General features: G+C 50.7%; 1 protein-coding gene across 1 annotated transcript in view; it reads left to right on the top strand.

Annotated features, from left to right (window-relative positions):
* The first annotated feature begins 764 nt into the window (after window positions 1–764).
* LOC143964092 (alpha-2,8-sialyltransferase 8F-like) overlaps window positions 765–18856 on the top strand; it is a 39205-nt gene continuing 21113 nt past the window's right edge. Inside the window, exons 1-2 of the mRNA XM_077473800.1 lie at window positions 765–881; window positions 12936–13016. Coding sequence (XP_077329926.1) covers window positions 781–881; window positions 12936–13016 — 182 coding nt within the window. The 5' untranslated portion in view covers window positions 765–780. The remainder of the gene's footprint in view (window positions 882–12935; window positions 13017–18856) is intronic.

The raw sequence follows: 18856 nt of genomic DNA, 5'->3' as shown, positions 1-18856 counted from the left end.
TATGATTGTTCTTATGGTGCAGGGAATCGCCGGCTGAAAATGCCGATATCTGAATGTTGTCTGTAACCTCAGGCATCATTCAGATATTACACCACAAAGCCCACGACGTCATATGACGTAGCTTGGGCGCCAAGTGGTTAACTGGAAGCCATGAGTAGAAAATCTTCAGTCAGATAGATAACAGAAAAGGCAATAGTCTGTAGTGTGGACTCTTACAGGGGAAGTCCATAAACAAGGCCAAGGCTATGGACGATAACCGATCCTTCTGAAATCTTTATGGGCATCTCATACATCCCTCATATCTCTCCAAGTTTATCCCATAAATAAAATCAAGAAAACAAAGCAACTGACTGTTTATTGTCTTTTGGGTGATTGGCGGATTGCTACAACCACACCCGCAGGCCCTACAGGGGTGCCGCTACACATATTATTTACAAACATTACTTTTTCAGATGAATGGTAACCATATTGTAGATCTTTGAAGGCACTGGAAAGATTCTATGGAATTTTCTTAGTTTACTTAGGGTGTTGCACACCACCAAAGGCAAGGCAACATTTTGCATTCCAGCTGTGCGCCAAGCCAGGAATAGAGGTTTATCTGTGATAAGCATGGCAACAATTCTGTGGAATTCTCTAATAAAGTTTACATAAGGTGTTCTATTACGATCTATGATAATAAAGACACACCTTTCCATGTTCACCTAACAAAAAAACTGACTGCACATCCTAAGATATCTCAATCTGCTTTATCACTTTTGTGTTATACCATATAATACCGTAATGATGAGATGTTGGAAGGTTCTCCTGATCCTGAGTACTGGGTTGGCATGTTACTTCTTCTACCAGAGTCTGCAGAGCCAGCCGGGACCTGGACACCACTGGTAAGTCTTTGAGGTTAGATAATAATGGAGAAGTGTGGTGGCCTCCATCATTGGCATGTAATTGTAGGGGTAGAGAGAGGGGTAGAGAGACATTAGAGAAGAAGTAAGGACCATGTCAGGCTATCACTTACCTTAATGGAATTGCTTTTTCACTGATTGGCCTGGTTCAAAGCATCATGGGCCTTTATTTCTTCAAGGCATATGAGTGTAATCATAGAGAGAGGGGCAGAGAGGCATTATCGAAGGAGTAAGGACCATTTTAGGCTTTAAGTTACCTTAATAGAATTGCTCCTTTGCTGGTTGGCAGGGTCAAGGCATCATGGGCCTTTATTTGTTCAAGGCATGTATGTGAGTGTAAAGGTAGAGAGAGGGGCTGAGAGATATTAGCAGGGCCGTCTTTAATATTGATTGGACCCTGGGCAAAACTTTTCTTGGGCCCCCCATACAGTTTTGCTTTCCACCTGCTCCAAGACATACAATAAATAGCAGCTAGATGCAAAATCAGTTTACTGAATCAGATCAGGCAGCTATTGCGATTGTTTGCCAGAGGTTACAGTGTATCAGTACCGCTCACTGACTGGTTGCTAGAGGTTACAGTGTACCACTACTGCTCACTGACTGGTTGCTAGAGGTTACAGCACACATTACGGCTCACTGATTATTTGATAGAGGTTACAGCATATGATTTCTGCTTGTTGATTGGTTGCTAGAGATTACTGTGGATATGACCTCGGGGGGGGGGGGGCATGATATACATATCAATGCCGGATGCCCCTATTTACATATCAATGCCGGTAATTTACATGTAAACACAGGGTCTGCAGGTGAGTCATCTTTACACAACAATAGGGCAAAGCTGGGCAGCATTAGTAGCAGCACTTCACACTGAGATATAGGGACACAGCACATGACTAAAACCTCAAGGGACGAGGGAATTTAAACCAGGATAGTTGGCAAGTATGAGGCAGCTGCTTTGGGCCCCACAACAATGACAGGGCCCAGGGCAGCTGCCCCTTTTGCCCTGCCTTAAAAACGGCCCTGGATATTAGAGAAGGAGTTAGGACCATGTCAGGTTTTCACTTACCTTCATAGAATTGCTCTTTCACTGATTGGGAACACCACCAAAGGCAAGGTAACATTTTGCATGTCCTGCTCTGCAACATGCCAGGGATATAGGTTTATGTGTCATAAGCATTGCAAAGTTTCTGTGGTAATAAAGACACACCTTTATACCTGCCCAGAGTGTAATTAATCCAGAGATATCCCAATCTTCTCTATTACCATAGTGTTATACTATATAATGTTGAGACGTTGGAAGGTCCTCCTGATCCTGAGTATTGGATTGATATGTTACCTCTTCTACCAGAGTCTGCAGAGCCAGCCAGGACCTGGACACCACCGGTAAGTATTTGAGGTTAGGCAATACTGGAGAAGTGTGGTGCACTCCATCCATGATATGTGAGTGTAGGGGTAGCGAGAGGGGGAGAGAGACATGAGAGAAGGAGTAAGGACCAAGTCAGGCTTTAACTTACCTTAATGAACCTGTTTCCTCGCTGGAACTGTACATCCTGAGATATCCCAATCTGCTCTATTACCATTGTTCTATACCCTATAATGGTGAGGCCTTGGAAGCTCCTCCTGATCCTGAGTACTGAGTTACCTCTTCTATTAGAGTCTGCAGAGCCAGCCAGGACCCTGGACACCACTGAGTCTTTGAGGTTAGATACGTCTTTGAGGTTAGATAAGTCTTTGAGGTTAAATAATACTGAAGTCTGGTGGACCTCCATCCTTTGCATAAGAGTGTGGGAGTAGAGAGAAGGGCAGAGAGATATTAGAGAAGGAGTAAGGATTATTTCAGGTTTTCACTTACCTTAATGGAATTGCTTTCTTTGCTGGCAAGCCAACATCTTGCGTGTCCAGTTCTGTGCCAAGCCAGGAATAGAGGTTTATGTGTAAAATTGTCTACTAACTGAGTCGAAGCTCCATGGGTGCATATACTTTCAAGACACGTGAGTGTAGAAGTAGAGAGAGGGGCAGAGAGACATGGGAGAAGGAGTAAGGACCATGTCGGGTTTTCACTTCCCTCGATGGAATTGCTCCCTCAATGGTAATTTAACATCTTGTTTGCCCAGCTCTGCACCAAGCCAGGTGCAGAGATTTTTGTGTGATAATGGTCTACCAAACAGGGCGAAGCACCATGGGTGCATAGCCCTTCTAGACACGGTCCAGCTTCTGCTTTAAATTTAGGCTGATTTGCTTTGATGGTACAACCTAACCTGCATGTCCTCCATGATCTCCTGAACAAGTGGTATATGGAGGCCACAAAACGCCTTGAGCAGAAATCTGTGTATTATGATTATCATGGAAAGATATGAATGTGGTATATTTCCATCTAGGAAAACAGATTAAGGGTTGTATTGTTCGAATGTTGGGCTACTAATATGTATGTACACCAGCCGTGTTTGATTAAAATTGGAACCATTTGTGTTTGGAACTAAATACAAAAAATGCTTTTGTGAGAAAATGTGTCCTGGTACTGCTAAAGGTCCATGCTAGTTACATTTGTGGCTATTGTGTTAGGGATGTTGGTACTGTTCCCATATGGGATACTACCCTTCATATAGGTCTGTATATTAAAAAATAAATAAATAAATAAAACTAAAAAAAAAAAACCTCCCAAAAACCTTTTCATAGCCCCATGTACACACAAATAATCATAAATGTGCGTGTTGGCTACACTGATGCCGCATACACACGATCGGACTATCTGGCGGACCAGAGTCCGCCGGACAATTTGACCGTGTGTGGACTTCGGTGGACTTCTTCTTCCCAAAAGTTCGGCAGACTTTGCTTGCTGGCGGACAATCCGCTCGTCTGTGTGCTAGTTTGCCGGACTTTCCAAATTACTTCAGGTACGACGGGACTAGAGAATGAAGTCAATGTCGCCGCTTTCATTGGCGAGTTTGACACCTTGTGAGCCCAGTCGCCTGGTATGGGTTTTAAGGGTAACCACTATGCCAAAAAACGGTGTGGGGGGTCCCCCTAAATTCCATACCAGACCCTTATCTGAGCACGCAGCCTGGCCGGTCAGGAAAGGGGGTGGGGATGAGCGAACACCCACCCTCCTGAACCGTACCAGGCCATGTGCCCTCAACATGGGGGGGGTGGGTGCTTTGGGGAAGTTGGGGGAAGCCCGCCCACCTCAAAGCACCTTGTCCCCATGTTGATGAGGACAAGGGTCTCTTCCCGACAACCCTGACCGTTGGTTGTCTGGATCAGTGGGTGGGGGGCTTATCGGAATCCGGGAGCCCCCTTTAATAAGGGGGCCCCCAGATCCCGGCCCCCCACCCTATGTGAATGAGTATGGGGTACATCGTACCCCATACCCATTCACCTGGGGGGGGAAAAAGTGTCAATAAAAAAACACACAACACAGTTTTTTTTCTTTTAAAGTCGTTTATTAGGCAGCTCCAGGGGTCTTCTTCCGACTTCGGCGGTCTTCTCGCCGTGCTCCTCCGCTATTTTCAGCTCTTTTGCCACTCTTTTGCTAGCCAAGGAGCCCGGCTTTCTCCTTCGTCATCATCGCCATCCGGGGGTCTTCTTCCAGCTTCGGGGGTCTTCTTCCGACTTCTCCGTGCTTTCCGGCCTCTTCTCCCACTCCTTGGTTCTGCCGGGCTCCTCCTCCATCTTCTTTCAGCTCTTTTACTAGCGTTGGCCCGGTCTTCTCGTTTGTTGCCGCTGCTGTCTTCTTCTTCCTTCTTCTCTTCTTCTGATTTTGACACAACGCTCTCTCCCGCTGTAATGCCAGGGACACGTTGCGCAGCAACTTATATAGGCATAAGGGGCGTGGTCACCGGGTGCTGTCACATAGTGACCCTGCCCCTTATGATGTCACAGTCCCAGCATCCCGGGACTGTGAGATGATGAAAGCGGCGAAATTGACTTCCTTCTCTAGTCCCGTCGTACCTGAAGTCATGTTCAAAATGAACAGACTTTAGTCTGTGTGTGGGCAAGTCTGTTCATTTGGAAAGTCCGGCGGACCTCCGCCAAAAGTGCGGCGGATTGTCCACCGGACTAAGTCCGCCGGATAGTCCAATCGTGTGTACACAGCATTACAATGACTATTGCACTACACATATTGTGTATCTCTATGTATGCCAAAGTGAGACCACCAATTCTAGGGCCATCATTCATGGTTAATCCCGAACTGATGACCTTTAGGGGCTTTAAAAAACGTTGACCTTTGGACAATTTTGGGTATTGAAATTTACCGTAATTTCACAGGCGTGCAGAATTTTAAGGCTTGACATGTTTGGTATATATTTACTCAATATAACCCTATCTTTTACATTTTACCAAAAAAAGTGGGTAATATTTTGAGGTTGATTTACAAAAACCGAAGAGCGCAAAATCTGCTTCTAACTTCAGCTTGTTCAGTTAAAGTGGTTCTAAAGCCTAAGCATTTTTTAACTTAATGCATTCTTTTCATTAGGTAAAAAATGTTTAGCCATAATCACCCTCCACCTCTCTTTTACTTACCTGAGCCCTCATTCGATCCGCGCTGTGCCCCCCCCCCTCACTTTTGGGTCTCACTGGCTTTGTTGGGGTACCGGGAGCCATTGGCTATCAGTGCTGTCAATCAAACACAGTGACGATGGAGGGGTCTGTGTCAATGGATGCAGCAGTGGGGCTCAGAAGCAAGGAGAAGGAGGAGAGAGAAGAGGAGAGGAGAGGAGATAATAAAGGGGAAAGGAGGGGGGAAAGGGGAGAGGAGAGGAGTGAGGAAAGGGGAAACGAGAGGAGAGGAAATGGGAGTTGAAAAAGGGGAGAGAATTGAAGAGGGGAAAGGGGGAGGAGAGAAAAGGAGAGGACGGGAAAAGAAAGGAAAGGAAAGAGGAAATGGGGAGAGGAGAGAGGAAAGGGGAGAAGAGAGGAGAGAAGAGAGGAAAGGGGAGAAGAGAGGAGAGAAGAGAGGAAAGGGGAGTAGAGAGGAGAGGAGAGAGGAAAGGGGAGAGGAGAGAGGAAAGGGGAGAGGAGAGGAGAGAGGAAAGGGGAGAGGAGAGGAGAGAGGGGAGGAAAGGAAGGAAAGGGGAGAGGTGAAGGGAGAAGAGAGAGGAGAAGAGAGTAGAGAGGAGAGGTGGGAGGAAAGGAAGGAGAGAAGGAAAGGAGAGGGTAAAGGGGAAAGGAGAGAGGACAGGGGAGAGGAAAGAGGGGGGGGAGGGGAAAGGAGAAAACAGGAAAGGAGAGAAGAGGAGAGAAGAGGTCAGGAGAGGATGAAAGGAGAGTAGGGGAGGAAAATAGAGAGGAAAGGAAGTGAAGAAGAGTGGAGAGGAGAGGAGAAAGGGAGAGGAAAGCAGAGGGGAGAAGAAAGGGGAGAGGGCAGGAGAGGAGAGTGGAGAGCAGACGAGTGAAGAGAGGAAGTAAAGAAGAGAGGGGAGAGGAGAGGAGAGGAAAAGAGAGAGGAGAGGAGAAAGGAGGAGAGAAGGGAAGGGTTGGGAAGAGGAAAGAAGAGGAGAGGGCAAGGCAGAGCAAAGGAAAGGGGAGAGCAGAGGAGAGGAGGGGAGAGGAAAAGAGAGGAAAGAAAGAAGAGAGGGAAGGAGAGAGAAGAGGAGGGGAGGAGAGAGGAGAGGAGAGGAAAGGAAAAGAAAGAAGAGGAAAGGGGAGAATTGAAGAGGAGAGGGTTGGGGAGGGGACAGAAGAGGAAAGGAAAGGGCAGAAGAGAAAGAAAAGGAGAGAGGGAAGGAGATGGGAGAAGAGGGAAGAGGAGAAAAGGAGAGGGGAGAGGAGGGATGAGGAGAGAAGGGGAGGGTAGAGGAGGGAAGAGGAGAGAAAGAGAGGGCAGAGGAGGGAAGATGATAGGAGGGGAGGGATGGGGAGAGGAGATAAGAGGAGAGGGGAGAAGAGGAGAGGGAAGGGGAGGGTTGGAGAGAGTAAAGAAGAGAACAGGAGAGGAGATGAGAGGGGAGGGCAGAGGAGAGGAGAAGAGAGGAGAGGGAGAGAAGGAGGCGGCAGAGGATAGGGAAGGGGAGAGCAGAGGAGAAGAGAGAAAAGGAGAGAGGCGAGGAAAGGGGAGGATTCGGGAGAGAAGAGGGGAGGAGAGGAGAGGGGAGGGAAGGGTTAGACTAAGGAAAGAAGAGGAAAGGAGAGGGGAGGGCAGAGAAGTGGAAAGGGGGAGAGCAAAGAAGAGGAGAGGAAAGGGGAGAACAGAGGAGAGGAAAGGAATAATGGGGAAGCCTCACATTAAACAAGATACCATCGTCCCATTTAGTATATATAGCAAAAGGAGATGAGCGTGAAGCTCAAAAACTAGGAAAAGACTCTGGAGGGGATTTTCCTAAGAGAGTTTTTTTTATGTGGGAACAATAGGGACTATTGCGGTATCGTATAATAAACCAATAATTAATTAAAACTAAAAATTCAATAACTTTTTATTATAATTACCTACACAAGGATAATGAAAAACGACCGGTTTCGCGGCACTGAAAACGCCGCTTCTTCAGGAAACGTCACCTATAGGTTTGATATAAACAAAAAAGCATGTATACTAGTATAACAATTCAATAGATACAAAAATCTCAAATAAGAACCATATAGTACATCCAGAGTTAATATTTATAATGAAACGTCATGACTCACCTGGAGCCCTTCAGACCCCTTGACCCTGGAGCGACCAAAAGCGAGACACCCAAAATTTAGGGTGCTCCCCCTGGGGGCGGACACGGGGGGTGTATGGAATATGGGGAGACGCACTGTGCGGTAAGCAACTAGAAAAATATAATAACACAGTCCTTATAAAGATATATACCGAACAGTTTAATAGACCATGAACGAAGGACTTGAAAAGAGATTGAAAAGATTTAGGATGTAAGAATTTGGTAAAGTCAGTCAAGCCAAGGCAAACACCCAGTGGTTCATGGTCTAAATTGTTAAGTGATCAGGACTAGAAAAAAAGGGGGATTAAATATATAAACAGAGCCTACCACTGTTTCTATAAAGATGGCAAGGGAACTAAGTCAGAGATGACACACTGCACTGTAATTTGGAGATCCAAGCAAATCTTCAGAAGTTGCCCCAAAAGATAATATGGAAATTTGTTCTAAATAAGAAGTTTAAAGGATAGCAGTGTATAAATTAGTGGACAATATGGATCTGAGGAGCGAGGATGGCAGTGCAGTGGTTATATTTACCTTGAAGACAGGATCCTAGTATATGTGTGCGTCTCTCTCCCAAAACGGCGCCGCTCTGAAAAATTCATTCAAACAGCGGCGCCTTAAAACACCCCCAACCCGGAAGTGATAAGGCACTGTTGTGCGCTCCCAATCAGTGTCCCCACCTGGTACTGCGCAGGCGCGAAGACCGCGCGTGCGCAGAACAACGTCCGCTCGTGCCAAGAGCTAGAATGCGAGGGGAGGACGCTTGGTGGGCGTGGCGGGGCGGGAACTCAAGCAACAGACAGTTCCCGTCCATCGCCCTTACAGTTCTGAGAGGGGGAAACAAACTTCCGAGCCAGGCAATCAGCACAGCGCACAACTCCATGTGCGCTGCTTCCTCCCCAACGGGACAGACTGTCCACGGTGGGGTAGGTGGGACATGACTAATAGAACATCTCCCCTGAAAGCCACATGTCCGCCCGTGGGGGGGAGAATAAACTCCTCAAGTCGTCTCAAGTGGGGGGAAGGACCAAGGTAGAGCCATGACGTGTACAAAAGCCATAATATAGAAGGCAAAACAGTACAGCAACAGCGGCAAGCACAGGTCCCAAGTGGGACAGTCCAAAATTAAAGTCCCACAAGGATGACCGGGGCCAGTCGTTGAAAACACCAAATTAAGGTCGATGGAAAACTAAAAAAGGGGAACCGACCCATCAGAAATTAGCTAAAATCCCAAACATTAGTAACCTCTCAGTGAAAACTGGGGTTGCGAATTGGGGAAAAAGTTAACAAAGATGAAAATGAAAGAGAGAGGAAAGGAAAGGGGAAAGGGGATAGGAGAAAAAAGGAGAGGGGAAAGGTGAAGGGAGAGAGGAGAGATATGAGGAAGGGAGAGAGAGATGAGGAGAGTGGAGAGGAAGGAAGAGGTGAGGGGAAATGAGAAGACAGGAAGGAAATGAGAGAGGGGAAAGCACAGAAGAGGAGAGGAGGTGTGGGGGGGGAGAGGAGAGGCAAGGAGAAAGGGGAGGAGAGGAGAAGCATGGAGAAGGGGAAAGGAGAGTGGAGAGTAGAGGAAAGGAGAAAAGGAAGGAGAGAGGAGGGGAGAGGAAAGGAGAGGGGAGATGAGAGGATAATAGAGGTGAGAAGAGAGGAAAGGTGAGAGGGAAGGAGAGAGGAGAGGAGGGGGAGGGTGTAGGAGAGGAAAGGAAAGCAAGGGAAAGAGGAGAGAGGAGAAGGGAAGAGGAGAGGGTTGGGGAGGGGACAGGAGAGGAGAGGAAAGGGGAGAAGAGAGGAGAGGGGAGGAGAGAGGAGAAGAGAGAAAGGAAAGGAGAGAGGGAAGGAGAGGGGAGAGAAGGGAAGAGGAGAGAGGGAGAGGGGAGAGGAGGGAAGAGGAGAGAAGGAGAGGGCAGAGGAGGGAAGATGATAGGATGGGAGGGATGGGGATAGGAGATAAGAGGAGAGGGGAGAGGAGGGTTGGGGAGAGGAAAGAAGAGGACAGGAGGAGATGAGAGGGGAGGGCAGAGGAGAAGAAGGGAGGAAAGGGGAGAGCAGAGGAGAAGGAAGGGGAGAGCAGAGGAGAAGAGAGGAAAGGGGAGAGGAGAGGAAAGGGAAGAGGGGAGGATTTGGGAGAGAAGATGGGAGGAGAGGAGGGGGAGTTAGGCTGAAGAAAGAAGAGGAGAGGAGAGGGGAGGACAGAGGAGGGGAAAGGGGAGGGGAGAAGAGAGGAAGGAGAGGAGAGAGGGAATGAGAGGGGAGATGAGAGAAGGAGAGGGGAGAGGAAGGAAGAGGAGAGAAGATGAGGGGAGGGTTTGGAAAAAGAGGAAAGAGGAGGACAGGAGAGGAGATGAGAGGGGAGGGCAGAGGAGAATAGAAAAGAGCTGAGGGGGCAGAGGAGAAAGGAGGGAAGGGGAGGGCAGAGGAGAGGAAAGGGTAGAGCAGATGAGAAGAAAGGAAAGGGGAGAAAATAGGAGAGGAGAGGAGGGTTTAGAAGAGAAGAGGGGAGGAACTGAGCAGGTTGGGCTGTGGAAAGAAGAAGAGAGGAGAGGGGAGGTTAGAGGAGAGGAAAGGGGAGAGCAGAGGAGGGAAGAGGAAATGGGAGAGAAGAGGAGAGGAGAGGAAGAAAAAGGAGAGAGGGAAGGAGAAGGGAGTGGAGGGAAGAGGAGAGAGGAACGGGGAGAGGAAAGAGGAGAGGAGAGAAGTGCAAAGGAGAAGGTTGGGGAGAGGAGAGGAAGGACAGAAAGGAGAAAGGGAAGTAGAGAGGAGGGAAGTGGAGAGGGGAGGAGAGGAGAGGAAGGGGGAAGGGAGAGGAGAGGAGGGGGGAGAGGAAAGGAGAGAAGGGGAGGAGATGGGAGTGCAGGGGAAAGTAGAGGAGAGGAAAGAAGAGGAGCGAAGAGAGGTGAGGAAAGGACAGGACAAAGGAGAGAGGAGAGAGGAGAGGAAAGGAGAGAGGAGAAGAAAGGAAATGAAAGTAGAGAAGAGAGGAGGAGAGAAGGAAGGAGAGGAGGGAAGAGGAGAGGAGGGGAGGAGAGGGTTGGGGAGAGGAGAGGAGGGGGGTGGTGAGTGAAGAGGAGAGGGGGGATGGTTAGGGAGAGGAGAGGAGGGGGAGGGGAGGGAAGAGGAGAGAGGAGGGGTGGGGAAGGGAGGGTTGGGGAGAGGAGAGGAGGGGGAGGGGAGGGAAGAGAAGAGGGGAGGGGTGGGGAAGGGAGGGCTGGGGAGAGGAGAGGAGGGGGTAGGGGAGGGTTGGAAAGAGGATAGGAGGGGTAGGGGAGGGTTGGAGAGAGGAGAGGAGGTAAGAGGAGAGAAGGGGAGGGGGGGGGAGGGTTGGGGAGAGGAGGGGGGAGAGGGTTGGGGAGAGGAAGGGAGGGGATGAGAAGGGGGAGGAGGGAAGAGGAGAGGATGGGAGGAGAGAAGGAGGGGAGGAGAGTAGGAGGGGAGGGTTGGGGAGATGAGAGGAGGGGACGATCGAGGAAAGGAGAGGAGGGGAGGGTTGGGGAGTGGAGAGGAGGGGTGCAGAAGGAAGAGGAGAGGAGGGGGAGGGTATAAGGGAGGAGGGGGAGGGTTGGGGAGGAAAGGAGAGGGTTGGGGAGAGGAGGGGGAGGAGGAGAGGAGGGGGGGAGGGTTGGGTAGAGGAGGTCTGGGAGGGGAGCGTTAGGGAGAGGAGGGGGAGGGGAGGGTTGGAGAGAGGAGAGGAAGGAAGAGGAGAGAGGGGGGGAGTGGAGGGGAGAGGGTTGAGAGGAGGGGGGAGTGTTGGGGAGAGGAGGGGTGGGGAGGTGAGGGTTGGAGAGGAGAGAGGAGGGATGGGGACGGAGCGGGGGGGAGGATAGGAGGGGAGAGTTGGGGAGAAGAGAGGGGGGAGAGGAGGGTTGGGGAGAGGGGGAGAGGAGGGGAGGGGAGGGTTGGGGAGAGGAGAGGAGGGCTGGGTGAAGGGAGGTTTGGGAAGAATAGAGAAGGGGAGGGGTGGAGGGAAGGGGGGGTTGGAGAGAGGAGGGGAGGGGAGGGTTGGGGAGAGGAGAGGAGGGGAGGAGAGGATGAGGGGAGGGTTGGGGAGAGGAGAGGAGGGGTGGGGACGGTTGGTGAGAGGAGAGGAGGGGAGGGTTGGAGAGAGGAGAGGAGGGGAGGAGGGGAGGGTTGGGGAAAGGAGAGGAGGGGAGGGGGCAGTTGGGGAGAGGAGAGGAAAGGAGAAGAGAGGAGGAGAGAGGAGAGGAGAGGATAGAAGAGGGGAAAGGGGAGGAGAGAAGAGAGGAAGGAGAGAAGAGAGGGAAGGAGAGGGCAGATGAGAAAAAAAGGAGAGGGGAGAGGAGGGAAGAGGAGAGGAGATGAGGGGGGGGTTGAGGAGAGGAGGGGTGGGGAGGTGAAGGTTGGAGAGAGGAGAGGAGGAGTAGGGAGGGAAGGGAAGGGTTGGGGAGAGGAAAGGAGGGGGATGGGAGGGTTGGGGAGAGGAGAGGAGGGGGATGGGAGGGTTGGGGAGAGGAGAGGGAGTTAGAGGAGAGGAGGGGGAGGGGAGGGTTGGGGGGAGGAGAGGAGGACTGGGAAGGGGAGGGTTGGGGAGAGGAGGGGGTGGAGCGTTGGAGAGAGGAGAGGAGAGAAGAGGAGAAAAGGGGGGGATCGGAGGGAAGGGGGGTTAGGGAGAGGAGGGGAGGAGAGGGGCGAGGGGAGGGTTGGGGAGAGCAGAGGAAGGAAGAGGAGGGGAGGAGAGGAGATGAGGATGGGAGGGTTGGGGAGAGGAGGGGAGGGGACGGTTGGGGAGAGGAGAGGAGGGTTGGGGAAGGAGAGGAGGGAAGAGGAGAGGAGGGGAGGAGAGAAGGAGGGGAGGAGAGAAGGAGGGAAGGGTTGGAGAAAAGAGAGGAGGCGACAGTTGGGGAAAGGAGGTGAGGGTTGGGGAGAGGAGAGTAGGGGAGGGGAGGAGGAGGGGAGGGTTGAGGAGAGGAAAGGAGGGGATGGTTGGGGAGAGGAGGGGAGGGTTGGGGACGAGGAGATGAGGGAAGAAGAGAGAGGGGAGGAGGGGAGGAGAGGAGGAGGAGGGGTTGGGGAAAGGAGAGGAGGGGAGGGAACAGTTGGTGAGAGGAGAGGATGGGAGGGTTGGAGAGAGGAGAGTAAGGGTGGGGAGGGGAGGGAAGATGAGAGGAAGGAAGAGGAGAGGAGGAGAGGAGGAGAGGAGGGTTGGGGAGAGGAGAGGAGGGGAGGGGTCGGTTGGGAAGAGGAGAGGAGGGGAGGGTTGGGGAGAGGAGATGAGGAGGGGAGGGTTGGGGAAAGGAGAGGAGGGGACGGTTGGGGAGAGGAGAGGAGAGGAGGGCAGGGTTGGGGAGAGGAGAGCAGCGGTGGGGAGGGGAGGAAAGAGGAGAAGCAGGGAGGTTTGAGGAGAGGTAGAATATTTGGTATTCTAATATCCAGTTGTTTTCTACAGGTCCAGGAAAATAGGAGCGGCGCTGTCAGCTGATGAATGTTCCCGTGTAAACACTCTTCTATTACATTCTACAATGAAGATGTGAGTTGTCGGATTCTTCTGTGTGTTTTATTCCTCAGAGTACAATAAAGAAAGCATTGTTATTATATGAATAGTGATATAAATGCTGAAGGTGTGAGGACATCGCCAGTGGAGGATCGGAGGACATCGTCAGTGGAGGATCGGAGGACATCGCCAGTGGAGGATCGGAGGACATCGTCAGTGGAGGATCGGAGGACATCGTCAGTGGAGGATCGGAGGACATCGTCAGTGGAGGATCGGAGGACATCGCCAGTGGAGGATCGGGGGACATCGTCAGTGGAGGATCGGAGGACATCGTCAGTGGAGGATCGGGGGACATCGTCAGTGGAAGATCGGAAGACATCGTCGGTGGAGGATTGTAGGACATCGTCGGTGGAGGATCGTAGGACATCGTCCATGGAGGATCGGAGGACATTGTTGGTGGAGGATCGGAGGACATCGTCGGTGGAGGATCGCAGGACATCGACGGTGGAGGATCAAAGGACATTGTTGGTGGAGGATCGTAGGACATCGTCGGTGGAGGATCGGGGGAAATCGTCCGTGGAGGATCGGAGGACATCGTCGTGGAGGATCGGAGGACATCGTCAGTGGAGGATTGAAGGACATTGTTGGTGAAGGATCGTAGAACATCATCAGTGGAGGATCGGAGGACATCGTCAGTGGAAGATCGGAGGACATTTTTGGTGGAGGATCGTAGGACATTGTCGTGGAGGATCGGAGGACATCGTCAGTGGAGGATCGAAGGACATTCTTGGTGGAGGATCGGGGGAAATCATCCGTGGAGGATTGGAGGACATTGTTGGTGGAGGATCGGAGGACATCGTCAGTGGAGGATCGAAGGACATTGTTGGTGGAGGATCGAGGGAAATCATCCGTGGAGGATTGGAGGACATTGTTGGTGGAGGATCGCAGGACATCGTCGGTGGAGGATCGAAGGACATTGTTGGTGGAGGATCGTAGGACATTGTCGTGGAGGATCGGAGGACATTGTCGTGGAGGATCGGAGGACATCGTCAGTGGAGGATCAGAGGACATTGTTGGTGGAGGATTGGAGGACATCGTCGGTGGAGGATCGTAGGACATTGTTGGTGGAGGATTGGAGGGCATTGTCGGTGGAGGATCTTAGATACACTCCGTGTTGCTGTGTGATTTGCAGTTTGAATTGCCTGAACTTGTGGAAAATGTTGTGTCCATTGAGATGGACCTCCTTTCTATAAGTAATAGTCTTGCCATCTGCACAATGGTGGGGATATTGTGTAGAATTATTTCCCATATCTGTGATCTCCCCCAGCTTGTTTCAGCCTCGCACGGTCTACATGCACTCCATTGTTATCTGCACATCATTGCTCAGCACTGATTTCCCCATAACAACAGCAGCGGACCATGCCTGTGAAGTCTCCACCAGGGGGAGCATGTGACAAAGTGACAACGCAGGAACACAATAGGGAGACAGTTGTCATTCCATAACATGAAGTTCCTGAAGACCATCAATGATAGATCACCAGGGATTATTTTAACCACTTGACCTCCAGAAGGTTGACTAATGCGGCCCACACACATGTAGCTGACTATCCGGCGGACGTAGTCCGGCAGACTTCCCGCTGGACTGTCCGCCCGACTTTCCGAACGGGCTATTTGCCCACACACGGCACTTTTTCAGCGGACTGATACGGCATACTAAGTCTGCCGGACTATCCGCTGTACTTTTGAAATGAATGGACTCGCCCACACACGCGGAGGAAAGTCCGCTCATTTTGAGCGCGTCTCCAGGTAGACACCTGGTATGGACTTAAAGGGGAACCCCAACTCTGAAAAAATCGGAGTGGGGGTCCCCCCCAGGTCCACATCAGACCCTTGCCCGAGCAAGCTACCCGGCCGGCCAGGAAAGGGGGGGACGAGCGAGCGCCCCCCCTCCTGAGCCATACCAGGCCGCGTGCCCTCAATATGGGGGGGTGCCTTGGGGAAGTGGGGGGCGCGTGGCCCAAAGCACCTTGTCCCCATGTTGATGAGGACAAGGGCCTCTTCCCAACAACCCTGGCCGTTGGTTGTCGGGGTCTGCGGGCGGGGGCTTATCGGAATCCGGGAGCCCCCTTTAATAAGGGGGCCCCCGGATACCGGCCCCCCACCCTATGTGAATGAGTATGGGGTACAATGTACCCCTACCCATTCACCTGTAAATAAAAGTACAAAAAAACACAACACACAAGGGTTAAAATAGTTTATTGCACGGCTCCAGTGGTCTTCTGTCCATCTGGGACACGGCGTGCGGCGACTTATATAGGGACATCACCGGATGATGTCCCCGCCCAGTATGATGTCACAGTCCCAGCATCCTCTGGGACTGTGACATCATACTGGGCGGGGAAATCATCCGGTGATGTCCCTATATAAGTCGCCGCGCGCCGTGTCCCCGTTATTGTGAGCAGAGAGAGCAACGAGGCAACATCTGAAGAGAAGAACAGAAGACAGCGACAGCGGCGGCAGAAGACCGGGCCACCGCCTGTAAAAGAGCTAGAAGAAGGCGCGGTGGCCCGGCAAGAAGAACCGAAGAGGGGGACAAAACCCCCGAAGTCGGAAAAAGAGGGCAACCGCGAAGAAGAAAGCCGGGCTCCTCCGCTAGCAAAAGAGCTAGCAGAAGATAGTGGAAGAGTCGGAGAGAAGACCCCCGAAGACGGACAGAAGACCCCCAGAGCCGTGCAATAAACTATTTTAACCCTTGTGTGTTGTGTTTTTTTGTACTTTTATTTACAGGTGAATGGGTAGGGGTACATTGTACCCCATACTCATTCACATAGGGTGGGGGGCCGGTATCCGGGGGCCCCCTTATTAAAGGGGGCTCCCGGATTCCGATAAGCCCCCGCTCGCAGACCCTGACAACCAACGGCCAGGGTTGTCGGGAAGAGGCCCTTGTCCTCATCAACATGGGGACAAGGTGCTTTGGGGTGGGGGGCCGCACAGCCCCCCCTTCCCCAAGGCACCCCCCCATGTTGAGGGCACGCGGCCTGGTACGGCTCAGGAGGGGGGGGGGCGCTCGCACGTCCCCCCCCTTTCCTGGCCGGCCGGGTAGCATGCTCGGACAAGGGTCTGATGTGGACCTGGAGGGGACCCCCACGCCGATTTTTTTGGCGTTGGGGTTCCCCTTTAAGTCCATACCAGGTGACGGGCCAGCGACGCCTCCTTCGCTGGCCCCGTCTACCTGGAGACGCGCTCAAAATGAGCGGACTTTTCTCCGGGTGGGAAAAGTCAGTTTATTTCAAAAGTACGGTGGACTGGCATACACACGGCCAGATTGTCCGCCGAAATGCAAGTCCGGCGGTAAAATTGGAGTGCAAAACTACTTTCTAAGTCCGCCGTACTTTTGGGTAAAAAAAGTCCGCCGGAGGCTACACACGGATTGTCCGGCGGACTTGAGTTTGCCGGACTTTTCCACCAGATTGTTTGATCGTGTGTACGCGGCATAACTGTCACTGACATCACCAGCGACACTAATACAGTGATCAGTGATCACTAATAATACTATACACTGTCACTGTACTAATGACAATCTAGGGGCAACGGTGGGGTTAAATGTGTGTCTAACAAATGTGTATCATGTGCTGCTTTTTACTGCAGATCTCTTTGTTTCTTCTCTCTGAGAGATTGTTCCCGCTGTACAGAGCCCTGTGTTGCTTTGCAGGGATAAGAAACACAAAGATCGTTCCCTCTGTACATAACCCTGTGTTGTTTTGCAGGGATAAGAAACCAAGAGATCATTCCTTCTGTACAGAGCCCTGTGTCGCTTTGCAGGGATAATAAACCGAGAGATTGTTCCCTCTGTACAGAGTCCTGTGTTGCTTTTCAGGGATAAGAAACTGAAAGATCGTTCCCTCTGTACATAACCCTGCGTTGCTTTGCAGGGATAAGAAACCAAGAGACCGATCCCTCTGTACAGAGCCCTGTGTTGCTTTGCAGGCATAAGAAACCAAGAGATCGTTCCTTCTGTACAGAACCCTGTGTTGCTTTGTAGGGATAAGAAACAAAGAGATTGTTCCCTCTGTACATAACCCTGTGTTGGTTTGCAGGGATAAGAAACTGAGAGATCGTTCCCTATGTACTGAACCCTGTGTTTCTTTGCAGGGAAAAGAAACCGAGACATTGTTCCCTTTGTACATAACCCTGTGTTGCTTTGCAGGGATATGAAACTGAGAGATCGTTCCCTCTGTACATAACCCTGTGTTGCTTTGCAGGGATAAGAAACCGAGAGATTGTTCCCTCTGTACAGAGCTCTGTGTTGCTTATCAGTGCCCATCAGTGCCGCCTATCAGTGAAGCATCATCAGTGCCCACCAGTGCCACCTCATCAGTGCCCATCAGTGCCACTTATCAAGGCCCTTCAGTGCTGCCTATCAGTTCCCTTCAGTGCCGTCTATCAGTGCAGCCTCATCATTGCCCACCAGTGCTGCATCATCAGTGCCTATCAGTGCAGCTCATCAGTGCCACTTATCAATGCCCTTCAGTGCCACCTATCAGTGCCCATCAGTGCCGCTTTTCAGTGCCAATCAGTGCCACCTATTAGTGCTGCCTCATCAGTTCCCATCAGTGCCACATATCAGTGCCTATCAGTGCAGCCTATCAGTGCCCATCAGTGTAGCCTCATCAGTGCCCACCAGTGCAGCCTATCAGTGCAGGCTCATCAGTGCCCACCCACCAGTGGTGCAGCCTATCAGTGCACCCTTATCAGTGCCACCTATCAGTGCCTATCAGTGCAGCCTATCAGTGCCCATCAGTACAGCCTCATCAGTGCCCACCGGTACCACCTCATCAGTGCCACCTATCAATGCCCATCAGTGCAGCCTCATCAGTGCCCACAAGTGCAGCCTATCAGTGCAGCCTCATCAGTACCCACCCACCAGTGAGTGGTGCAGCCAATCAGTGCACCCTTATCAGTGCCACCTATCAGTACCTCCCAGTGCAGCCTATCAGTGCCCATCAGTGCAGCCTCATCAGCGCACATCAATGAAGGAGAAAAATTACAGGTTTGCAATATTATGAATATTTTCTGTCTTTTTTTGTTTGTTTAGCAAAAAAAAAGAAAAACCCCAGTGGTGATTAAATACCACCAAAAGAAATCTTTATTTGTGTGAAAACAAAAATGATAAAAATGTCACATGGGTACAGTGTCGCATGGCCGCGCAATTATCATTCAGAGAGGGAGAGCGCTGAAAGCTGAAAATTGGCTTGGGCAGGAAGAGGGTTCAAGTGCCCGGTAGGCAAGTGGTTAAAATCCATTAAAGTGTGCATTTGAAAAATACAGCGTGACCTAACACATTGCAACAACCGCCATTTTATTCTTTAGAGTCTCTGCTAAAAAAAAAAAAAATATATATATATATATATATATATATATATATATATATATATATATATATATATATATATATATATAATATAACGTTGGGAGTTCATTTCCAGCAAAAGAAAATCATGATTTTTACATGTAGGAGAGGAGTGCTAGAATTGGCCTGGCCTGGAAGTGGCGAACAGATCGAAAGGGAGAAAATAAGAGAAGTTCCTTATTAGGTTTACTTAACCACTACAATACAGGGCACTTTCACCCCCTTCCTTCCCAGCCCAATTTTCAGCTTTCATCGCTCTAGCACTTTCAGTGACAATTGCGCGGTCATGCTACACTGTACCCAAATGAAATTGTTATCATTTTGTTCGCACAAATAGAGCTTTATTTTGGTGTTATTTATTCACGACTCCGTTTTTTATTTTTTGCGATATAAGCGCAAAAAAAGCGGAAATTTGGAAAAAAAACAATATTTTCTTTTTTCTATTTGAAAAGAAATCCAATAAAAT

This window comes from Lithobates pipiens, unplaced genomic scaffold (assembly GCF_037356315.1).
Source record: "Lithobates pipiens isolate NorthernLeopardFrog02 unplaced genomic scaffold, aLitPip1_a1.2 Scaffold_8, whole genome shotgun sequence".
Lineage (NCBI taxonomy): Eukaryota > Metazoa > Chordata > Amphibia > Anura > Ranidae > Lithobates > Lithobates pipiens.
The sequence above is the reverse complement of the archived record's forward strand: the minus strand, read 5'-3'. Positions and strand labels throughout refer to the sequence as shown.